An 11,432-nucleotide genomic window follows, 5' to 3' on the forward strand; every position below is an offset into this window, starting at 1 on the left:
GCCACCCCCTGCCTGCTCTCTCTTGGTGCCCCCGTTTGGCCTGATTATGGCTTAAGCACCGCTGAAGGAGCAGAATTTGTGTAAAACCACAGAGAGCCGTTTCTGATGTGATCAGCCGGGAATCAGAGCCCCCTTCTCCTCTTCTCTGTCCACAGCTCCACGTAATCCCATTGAGGAACAGAAAGAAGCAGCTAGAGGCCTGGGAAAACTGAGAGAGTCCAGGGGAGGGGCGGTGGGGGTCACCGGGCTCATCGTCTCAATTAGCACAGGGCACCTTAACGGCTGGATGCTTGCCAGCGCTGACTGTGCTTCTTAAGACTCTCTGCAGGGTCCGAATTGAAGGCTTTTCTGAAAGGAAACTGTAACATCTTCACTTGTCTCTTGACCGGTCGCTCTCATCTGCTCTCGTGAGCTTTGCATTTCAGCACATTACACAATTTGTCTTGGCGACACAAACACAGTGGGCAATTTTGGTCTATCCACACGGGTCTCTTCAATGTGCCTTTGTTGGGCTGTGTTAATCTGAAACAACTCATCAGCAACTGTTTTGATAACTCGCTCAAGAGAAAAGACCACTCTTTGCTGGGTTTAGTGTTTAGAGCGTGCACATTTCAAGCTATTAACTTTGCTCAAAGCTCAAAATGTTGGGAGAATCAATATTAGGGTTTCAGTGAATAATTAATTGCAACTAAATCCTAATTTGAAGAATGAATTAGTCAATTTGGGTCTGATCTGAGTTTCTTGATGTTGAAGCTGATGTCTCGAAGTCGCTTTCTTGGCCTCAAGAACAGATCAAAGGCCAAAGCATTATTATAATTATTATAATAATTATTATTAGTATTATTAGTAGTAGTAGTAGTATATTGAACTCACTTTTTTTGAGGATTATTAGTGGCAATGATGATCCTTATTTGCACCAGTGAGGCCTGTTTTATACTAGCTGTTTTATATTGTCTGGTGTACCTAATTAATTGGCTACTGAGTTTCTCCCCACCAAAAAATTTAAATACAGTTCGTCACATGACTCCCATGAGTTCTTCTTCGCCTTCAGATTGTAATGCAGCTTTGAGGAGGTGTGAAAGTTCTCATGGAATTCAACGAGCTGCAGCCTCAATGGAGAGCGCACTCACGCTTTAACCAACATGCGTTTTAGAGCAGGCGATCGTAAAGGGGGGGAATCCCTCTTTGCATTTTATTTGCAGAGGTAAGGGCCACTCTACTCCATCTAATAGTCATTAGCTTTCATTACAAGCGTTTGAAGTAGAGGCAGGGCTTTGTCTCGACGTGAAAGGCTCGCATTTGAGATGCACATTGACTTCTGACACGGGCACGGACAAGAGGGGCTCATGCTCGGAGAACAAACTGCTTCGTTTCTTTGCCAGGAAACAGCAGTTCCTGTTAACGTTGTATACAGAGACGGAGGACGCCATTAAACAAGCTGCAGGCTAAAACAGAAAGACCGCCGGATACCGACTGTGCAACTTTTACGTTCGACAGCAAAACCTTTCATCAATTAAGTGTCATATTTTAATTGTATTGTATCTGACGTCCCAAACTGAGATTTCAAACATATAATCTTAACACTAATGCATTTCCCATCCCATTATTTTTTCCCCAGGCCTTGTTCAAAGTGGGATGTTTGTTTATGCTGAGGAGGGGAGCCGGTGGAAGAGCGGGGCCCGTACAGGTGGCCGAACGACCGCACTTCTTATGCAGGTGCCACAAACGCAGAGACGTGCTACTTTTCTCATCTCGTTATAATGGGGTGAAATTTCCCAAGTATTTAAGTGGAAGAGATTAGCTGAACACACAACGCTAATGCGAAACAAAATGGCTAATTAGTTTATTAATGAACGGAGGAAGGGACCGAGGCGGTCTGATTTGATCTCATGGCTTTGATCAGCGTTAGGGGAGAACGAGCAGACAACACACGGCGCTGATCTTTGTCACACAGTCCCAAAAGCTGAATATCCCAATATTTATTTAGTTATTTCCTTTTAATTCACAAGTAATTTCATTAAGTTTCATTTAAAAAATAATATGCATCAGTTAAAACTTAAACTTCTTGTTTTCCAACTTACAAGCCCTCGTGAAGCCCCTCGCCAACCTGGAACCGCTGAGGTCACAACTTCCCTTTGATCTCCGCGGATAAACTCAAAATCCTTACAACCTTACGGTTCCTCACCTCAACCGCTAGATGGCAGCATTGACATAGAAGTCGGTGTTTTTCAGGGAGCTGTAAGAGCGTTTCAATCTTCCGCCACTAGAGGACAGCACTAATCTAAACTGCCGTCACTCCTCACAGTTGTTTCCTTTTTTGACTGTGAGGAACTGAACAGTTTAAAATGTATTATTATTATTATTATTATTATTATTATTATTATTATTATTATTAATTTTGTTGTTGTTGTTGCTTTTGTTGTTGCTGTTGTTGTCAACTTCATATCAGTTGATTAACATTTAAAATTATAAGATAAAAATTTATTTTAAGTTATGGATAAAAGCAGGCTGTTTAGGGTTTACCGTAAGCGTTTTTTCCCCCCACTCTTCCATCCGGTTATTTCTAGCTCCTGCAGGCTACCTGCATCTTGGAACATCTCCGATCTCTCTTCTGGGTTTTCTTAATACACAAAATGTGCAACGATTTTTTTTCCCCTCCGGTCACACTGGACATATTCATACGTGTGTTGGGTGCTTTAAAGAGTTGTCATTTATCTCGTTTTATTTGATTCTTAATGCACTAAATGAGAATTAAGATCTCGAAAAGGTTTCCGATTGTTGCAGCTGCTACATTGAAATGTCACTATAAAAGCTTTAAGGAAACAAATCCATTAAAACAGTCAGTGCACTATTCTTGAAGATCACTTTGGTCAGACTGAGTAATAAGGGGGCCTCGGGGGTGAAATCAGCAACAGGTACGGAACAAGGTTAGAGCGCTTTCCTTTGTTTTTTGTTACAGCAGAGCGATTTGATCATCTATTAACCAGCCGCGATCAGGGTCAGCGCGTAGAGGCCCACAGGGTTTCATCATTAAACTCAAGGCGGCATTTTTAACCCACTCAGCCATCCTTCAAGTTCCTGCTTCTGATGCTCCGTTTGGACTGTTTAGATAGAGAACTGAGCTGCGTGACTGATTCCTGAAACGTTTCCCTGTAAAGGCGGTGTATTCATCGGCGCTGTTTCCTTGTTCCTCTTATCTCTCCATTCTCTACCACTATAGGCTTGTGGAACTTACCGCTGACCTATACGACTAAAATACTTGTGAAGGTTAAATTTAAAGAGTTAAAAAAAACTCCAGGGTTTAATTTTACAGCTATTTCGCGGCAGACCTTTCAATAGACACTTATAGTTATGCCACAGATGTGGATGATTTCCTGGCAAACTGTATTAGGAATTTATGATCCACCAAGAATGAATGTTAAAATAACTGAATAGCATTTATGCGTCGCCACAATCCTCACCGTGTAATTACTATAACTAAAAGAAATGGAAGTGTTCAAGGAACAGCCCCATATTAAGCTTTTCGAACAATGACCCATTCCCAGAACCGATTGCTGTCTTTAGGAGCCTTTAGCTCTAAAAGCCTAATCAACAGCTTGTTTTACCTCATAATTTCCATCGGTAATGATTTTCTAATGCAACCCCAACGCGAAGGAGCATATTAAGAGGATAATTATTAACTTGGTTAGCGCGCAATGGAAGCTGAGCGCCGAGGGAGCAGCTCTAGTAATGACAAACAGACTTTCTCCTGCTAAACTGTCCTCACAGAGGACAAACTCACAGACGTTTTCTTAAAAATATATATAAAAAAAACACGAGGCGAATTAATGACGCCGTTATGTGCTTACAATAAAAAGTAATAATAATAATAATAATAATAATAATAATAATAATAATAATAATAATAATGATGATAAATGAGCTTAATTTTTAACAAAAACGCGAGCACACCATTAAAAAATACAAATACACGTTGTGACCTGAAAGATGCTTCGATCTGATTCGACCAAATTTAAAAACGTTTGCTTGACGAATTTAAATTTTAAACAGAAAAAAACCTCTAAACTAAAATTAAAAATAACACCTGTAACAAATATTATTTCTCGCCTTTTCTCCTTTTTTTAACCGGAGCTGTTAAGTCGAACGTGCACTTATTATTGCACCGATTGAGAAACATTTTAAATCCACGGAAAATTTGATTTAAAAAACAAAACAAAACAATCAGCGGGACACCTCACTTTGTAGAGAGAAAGGATGCTCTGCTGCAGGGAGTCTGACTCACCAGAATCAGCATTCTTCACTGATTCATGTTGTTGTTGTCGGGTTTGTTTGTTTTAAAAATATATTATGAAGATCACATAAAAACATGAAAGACAGACGTGGAGTTTCGACTGTAGTAATAATAATTAATAATAATAACCTCAATAAAAGAAAAATAAGCGGTATTTGAAGATAAAACTTTGTATTGTCTTATTCTGAGAGGCACATAAATCTCATAATATAAATCTAATTTTGCTCTTGTGTGTGCGTGTGTTTGTAATGAGAGTTGAAAGAGAGCCTAAACGTTAAGTTAAAGGTGAAAGATCCAAAGTGTCTCGGTGAGTCAGCTTTAAAAAAAACCAACAAAACAAAACTTCTTAACGAGCGTCAGTCAAATACTGACACTATGAGAATTCCTGAACTGGATGAATCTGCTGTGGGACGAGTGGGACCTTCTCACTCCCGCAGGCGGACTAGTTTTTTCCCCCCTCCTGTAGAAAAACTTGACATTAAAGCTGAACGCGACATGCAATGACCCATTAATTGGAGCATGCTAGTTTTTCTCAGCGTGCCCCTGTAACTAAGCTGCCCGGTCTTGTGTGATCTACAAAGCAGGTACTTGAGGAGACCTATTGGCAGGTGCTCTGGTCCAATCAGCTCCCTCTTTCCGCGCAACGTCAAGCCACATGGAAGGTTTCGGGCGCTTTTCTTGGTGCGCATTTGCGCGCAGAAACCCTCCGAGCGCGCACGGGCTCGGTGAATCAGGACAATTTGCAGCACTGTTGAGTTTTCTAGCAGCATCTTAGAGCTCGTGTAGACAAACCCTTCACCCACCCTCCCCTAACACCCCCACCATCTTTGGCCATGATGCTTCTCTGAGAGTGGGCTTCTTTTTTTTCCCTTTACAGCAAGAGGAAGGAAAATAATAAAGGCTGATCGCGTTCTTTTTGGTTTCCCTTTCTACCGAGAGATGATGTTTTCGTCTGCAGGCAAGCGCTGCTTCACGATAGAGTCTCTGGTCGCTAAAGAGAACCCTCTAACGGCAGAGGATCCCATCCGCCCGACGGCTTTAAGTTACTCCAACCCGACGACAGATGCCTTAATGAACAGTTACCAGGCTCCACCACCGGCCAGGTCCCTCTACCAGAGCCCGGACCTGGTGTTCCCGGAGACGATGAACCACCCCTCACTCACCGTGGCTCCTCACCAGCTCGGAGGATCCCACCTACAGCATCCGCACTTCTTTGGGACGCAACACCGAGACCCGCTCAACTTTTACCCCTGGGTGTTACGTAACAGATTTTTTGGACACAGATTTCAAGGTACGCGAAAAATGCGAATGCAAAACATAATAATATAATAATAATACTAATAAAAGTTTTTTTAATTATTACTTCGCTTAAAGATTTGCAGATGTGTGCGTATTTTGAGGTCCACTGTTGGGCTATAAAGGCCAGAATTCTTAGTCTAGAATTAAACAATGCGTTATTCTGTGCGTAAAATGGTGAATAAAGTAGGTGGAGGTGATTAAACTAATAAAATAAGTGTGTGCATAACACGTGGTTTCCATAGTAAACTAAATATCTTTGTGTGGGATTTTTTTCAACAATATGACTGTAGATTTCAAAAGCATTTTTAGTCGAACAATAAACTGTAGCCGCAGATATCACAATCCACAAGACCACTGACAGCTTGCAGCAGGCTTGTTGGGCTCCTCTCATGTTTCCCACTCTCGTTTGCCCTGCAGCTACTCTCGGAAAACCACAGGAGGAAACGATAAGCAGCCGTGTTGTGTTTTTTCCCCACATAAAATAAAATTCGCCTTAGGTGAGGCTACAGTTTTTTTTCATTTAATTAAAAAATCTTGCACAAAAGCCAGTCCACAGAGGCAAAATAGATCAAATCTACCATAATAATTTCATCGTGAGGGGAGGGATGCGGAATACAAATCTGATGCAGAGAGGCTTTGAACACAGCTAGTGGTGACAAACCTCAGCCACACCTACCCTCCAATAACTATACAGCACTAAGACCTGTTATTAGTAAGACATGAAAGATAATCTACATCTTTTTATTCATTCAATCATTTTTAATTACGTAATTGTCTGGACAGAAAATGTCATTTTGGGGGGAAAAAGCAATGTTACATTTAAAAACAAAACAAAAACAACTAAATAAATCAAATATCTGTATCATAATTATACCATAGGCTAATTAATACATACATTAGCCTTATTGGATGTAATTGGGTAATATGGGGAATTTAACAGAATTTGTAAATGTAAAAAAACCCCAACAAACAAAAACCCAAACATTTATTTTAAATAAAACAGTTTGCACCAAAAAATAACTCTGAGAAATATTGACCATAAAAAAAATTCTGAAAAATATTTATACCCTAAAAAATGCAAAATAGATCAGACTAAAGACAATAACTTTTAAAGACGCATTTAATATATTTAGCTGTAGTCACATAAATATTTTTTATATATTACGATGTGTTATGATGTGCTATTTTATGACTCTATTCCGAATGTGTAGCCATGTACTTTCTTATTTAACTATAAATGTCTGATCCTGATTTTTGTCACGATTTATTTATTTTTAAAATGTGCGTAAAGTCATTCAGCCTAAAACTGCGTTATAGGGCAAAACTGTCTTTAATGAGTTTACCAGAAAATGAATTTATTGTGTTTTTTTTTATCAGGTTGGACAGTTTACAATGCCACGTTCAAACGGGCCTAATAAATAGCACGATTGTGCAAAACAGCATTTTGTTATCGTACTTTTGTATTAATACGCTTCTTTTTTTTCCAAATGTCAATTCTATTTTATTAACAAAAACAGTAATAAGTGAACCATTATAACTTGTTTTGTTTTTTTCTCGGGAAAATAAAATAAGAATGAACTTTTTCCATGACTGACGTTACCGTTTCGTTGACTTCGCTGTCAGGTAACGACGTGTCCCAGGACAGCCTGCTCCTCCACGGCCCTTTCGCGAGAAAACCCAAACGCATCCGGACGGCCTTCTCTCCCTCCCAGCTCCTCCGGCTGGAAAGAGCCTTCGAGAAGAACCACTATGTGGTCGGAGCCGAGAGGAAACAACTGGCCAACAGCCTGAGTTTATCTGAAACGCAGGTAGGTTAAGCTAACGCTTGCTTGTTTAAATTAATTGCTAACGTCGCTTACTTTTGTCGTCAATACTATTACTGCTAATAAACTATTACTAGCATCTGGCTAGTTCTGGATACTTCTATAACGTTATCCACACATAGCTACAGCTAAAATAGCCCCAATATTTTAAAGCCCAAGCAACGACATTAAAACGGACAGCAACAAAAGAATAATAAAAAAAAATAATTTATAAAAATAATTTATATTTATTTTCTTACGTAGCCAACAATTCTTTATATGTTATATTATAGGCTTTTACTCGTCTGTTTAGTTGTTAGAATACATTTATTTGAATGAATGCACTGTATTGCAGAAAACTAGATTCAATTGTAATAGTTTATGGCAATTTTATTTGTATAGCACATTTTATGTGTAAACTCAATGTGTTTAACATGAAAGATAAAAACATAAAACCCATGTAGGTCTACTGTGCCTTCAGGCAGTAAAAATAACAAAACAATCTTTACAAAGATATAAAACACAACACACACGTACAAGGTAACACACACTGTTATTAAGTGCAGAGCTGCGAGAATGATAAAGTTTGAAGTTTGTCTTTGATTGTGGACAGAGCTCTGACTGACCTCAGGGCAGCTTGTTCCTAAGAACAGGACCCGGGTAGCTGAGAGCATTCTCAGCACACTTTGATCTAATTCTGGGAACAGTTAAAAGATCTGCACCTGATGACCTGAGAGGTTTAATCGACAGGGAGCAAGTCAGAGATTTATTGCGGGGCCAAACCATTTGGAGCTTTCTGAATTAATAGGATTTTAACGATGATTCTGTGCTGAGCTGGGAGACTTTAATATGTTCAAATTTCTGCGTATTTATAAGGACTCTGCTGCATTCTGGACAAGCTGAAGCCTACTGATAGTTTGAATGATCCTTCAAATGGAGCATTACAGCACTCTTGATACGGATGCATCAAGCACTTTGATATAAGTATTTTCAAACTTTTTAAATATATATTTAAGTGGCAGAAAGAAAAAACAGTTCTTGTGAATCTGTTAATGAATAATGAAAAACAGAAAATTAAAGTCCAAAATGAAAAAAAGTTCCTGACTTGATCACTATGTTTCAGAGACAGAGATGATAAATATACAAATATTTTCTTCTTGTTATTCTAATTTCAATAATTGATACGTTAGAAATTTAAATTAACAATAATTAACTGAATTTATCTTACATGACATATCTGTAGGCCTGTGCACTTGCATTTTTTTTAACATTTACCTGACCCACATTTTGCAAAGAGTCTCTCAAAAGGATTTCACTCATGTATGCTCTACCGTAAGCTGTGGTAAATATTATTGATGCTTAAGTTTAATGAGTCCACACTCTGTGGGTGTCAATTAGGCTGCCTAATAGGTAAGATTAAAAGATATTTCCTCAGTCAGCAGTGTGAATATATTCTGCTTGCAAGTTTCTGGTTTGTGTCAGTCAATAAGGCGGCTTGCAATTAAGCAGCAATTGAATTATGCAAATTTTAAAGACTGTCAAACGAATACTAATAAACTCACTTTATTGGATCAGCAAGATTAAACGATAGCATCTACATGGGTGATAGCAAGGCCCATGTCATCAGTTTATCTTAAAGTTAGAAAATTTGGATACGATTAATCAAGTCACTGTGGTCATGAAATAAGCACGAAATACTGTAATATACTATAACGTATATAATGCAGCTCACCCTCCACCCCTTTAGCTAAACAGGTCATTCACAAATTACTGCACTGTACCAAGGATCTTTAAGCGTTTGCTCTGAAAAAAAAATTACCCCAAAGCCGAGCAAAGTAAAGATTAAAGAAAAGTAATGTAAGTGTGAGTGTGTAGTACTCTGACTACATACGGGTTAGTCAGACAGGTTCATATTACAAGGTCACAGCAGCAACTGTCTGGAAGCTTTTAAGCTTGATATTTCACGCATTTTATGCCAGTCATTAAGTCTTTATGTGCATTTCTGTTTTCCCTCTCGCTTGCTAAACAGAATAAACTGCGTTGCTTTATTTTATTTCCCTTACTGCATTTCAACAATACAAGTCAGAAACAGTTTGCCAAAGCACATACTTTGTAGTACCATAAAGAAAGAGAGAAAGGAGCTTCTTAAGGAGTAATTATTGTGCCTTTATTAGATCAACAAAACCACAACATGGCCATCATTTATCTTATTAGCTGCTTGTGCGTTGGGAAACTCAAAATGTGCATCTAAACAGATGTTCGTTAAGTCTTTTCCTTTTTCTCGGGTCACACACTGAGTGCTTTTCTCTATCCAGGTGAAGGTGTGGTTCCAGAACAGGAGGACCAAGTACAAGCGACAGAAGCTGGAGGAGGAGGGACCAGACAGCCAGCAGAAGAAGAAGGGGAACCACCACATCAACAGATGGCGCATCGCCACTAAGCAGACCAGCTCCGAGGACATTGACGTGACCTCAGAGGACTAAATCTGCGGTCCAGCCTCTGACAATGCTGCCCTACCCCTGCATCTGCTTGTGACGCATCAGAGGACCAATACTATTTATTATGTAATATTATTAAGTATAATTAGACACATTAGAGGAAGACTCGAGGACTTAATATGTGATCACTGCTCATCTCTTCATCAAGGTGCTATACTCTGTGACACTGGGAGGGGTGGGGGGCATCTTATTTAATGAAATCTCCTCTGATTGTCTCTGGATGAGAAGAGATTCTGACATCGTTTGATCATTTTGGTTGTGTGACAGCCAAACATGAAGAGACATGACACCCTCTACCATGGTGTTTTTGTTGTTTTGTTTTTTTAAATTGTACATAGACCAGTGAAGGTTACGTGTTTTTTGTTTGTTTTGTTGGGGGGGTGTTACCACTTGCTTAGGTCATTAACACTTCATCGCTCGCCCTACTCCACCACCTGTGTACCAAGTTAATTTAAATTTCTCCTCACTTACAAGAAGGAGGTGATCCACACTACGAATCCACCCGGTGAGTCGGAGGACGCACTCGGTGCCAGACCGGAAGAACAAAAACTGGGGAGAAACAAACAAACAAACAAAAAAAATTACGTAAAGGAGCACGCATCTAAAGAAGATTCAAAGACCCTGCATGATTTTATTCCCACTTTCACGCCTTCAAAGCCGTCTTGGCTCTTTGTTACACTTCCTAATGAAGATTCTTCACAGTAATGTGACTCTTGGCCAGCTGTGCATGACTCTGGGACAGATGAGAAGCTGCAGAGACCTCTGGTGTTCGGGTTAACTTGAGCTGCATAGTACAAGTTCACAGCTTCGTGCTTCTTCTGCCATGGCACATTTGTGATCGTGAATGTGTGCAGATTTCATCCAGCACTGTGTGTAGTACAAAAACGTAATATGACCAGAACACAGTTGTGCGAGCGGAACGTGTAAATACAGAAAGATGTTTTAGAAATAAAAGTAAAAATTATTTCTCTGATGGGATACGCCATTTTTGTGTGTGTGTGTGTGTGTGTGTGTGACTCAAGTGTTTTCTTTTTAAACTTCAGATACTGCAAGATTACATTTCATTACAGCCATTGCAGTTGCAGATTTGATTTATTACGTCTTACTTTCAAACTCAAGATGCATGCAAGTGATGGGAATGACAACCCGGCAATACTGGAGCACAAATGAAGAATTTTACTGTTCTTTTTGCTGTAAGCTGCAGCAAGCTTAGGTGGGTGGTGCAATCCAACATCCCGTTAAGGTGGTTTCTCTTTGAGATTGATGTGTCAGGAATGTTGCCGGACAGCTGCACAGGTGTCAGGTGTGTTAGCCATCAGTCTGTATTTCCTCTGAATTCCAGCAGAAATAGCACAGAAATCATTCCCATCCAGAGGCTGAAACTCCTGGAAAAAAAGGAGGGAAAGTAGTTGGCATTGTGCAGAAGCCTTTTCACCAACTGCCACAGTAATCACCTGTCAAAGGAAACGGAAGGAGCCTCTGCCTAATGACCCCGAGGCTTTAGAGATGAGCCCTGACGGCTGACCCTGATGACTTGTTTTG

At 39.7% G+C, this 11,432-nt stretch overlaps 1 protein-coding gene across 5 annotated transcripts; it reads left to right on the plus strand.

Moving 5' to 3' along the window:
- Positions 1-1,054: 1,054 nt before the first annotated feature.
- emx1 (empty spiracles homeobox 1) lies at positions 1,055-10,876 on the plus strand. Of its 5 annotated transcripts, none has more exons than XM_086274513.1 (4): positions 1,055-1,204; positions 5,169-5,582; positions 7,214-7,398; positions 9,708-10,875. In XM_086274513.1, exons 2-4 carry the CDS (start codon positions 5,231-5,233, stop codon positions 9,873-9,875), a joined length of 705 nt encoding a protein of 234 aa, XP_086130639.1. In that variant the 5' UTR covers positions 1,055-1,204; positions 5,169-5,230; the 3' UTR covers positions 9,876-10,875. The 5 variants fall into 5 exon arrangements, with proteins under 5 accessions (XP_086130639.1, XP_086130640.1, XP_086130641.1 ...); XM_086274514.1 differs by having other exon boundaries at positions 5,250-5,582; positions 9,708-10,874; XM_086274515.1 differs by lacking the exon at positions 1,055-1,204 and adding an exon at positions 1,620-1,716 and having other exon boundaries at positions 5,250-5,582; positions 9,708-10,874.
- The last annotated feature ends 556 nt before the right edge of the window (positions 10,877-11,432 follow it).

This window comes from Aulonocara sp. 'chitande type north' Nkhata Bay, linkage group LG19 (assembly GCF_057382095.1).
Source record: "Aulonocara sp. 'chitande type north' Nkhata Bay isolate Kocher_YH1m ecotype deep benthic linkage group LG19, A_spYH_male_GT1.1, whole genome shotgun sequence".
Classification (NCBI taxonomy): Eukaryota; Metazoa; Chordata; class Actinopteri; order Cichliformes; family Cichlidae; genus Aulonocara; species Aulonocara sp. 'chitande type north' Nkhata Bay.

Coding starts and splice junctions, on each gene's coding strand:
- emx1 (XM_086274516.1), top strand. CDS start 1,636: ATGTTTGTTTATGCTGAGGAGGGGAGCCGGTGGAAGAGCGGGGCCCGT. Junction 1,717..5,230: donor CGACCGCACTTCTTATGCAG/GTGCCACAAACG, acceptor TTCTACCGAGAG/ATGATGTTTTCGTCTGCAGG. Junction 7,399..9,707: donor TGAGTTTATCTGAAACGCAG/GTAGGTTAAGCT, acceptor TTCTCTATCCAG/GTGAAGGTGTGGTTCCAGAA.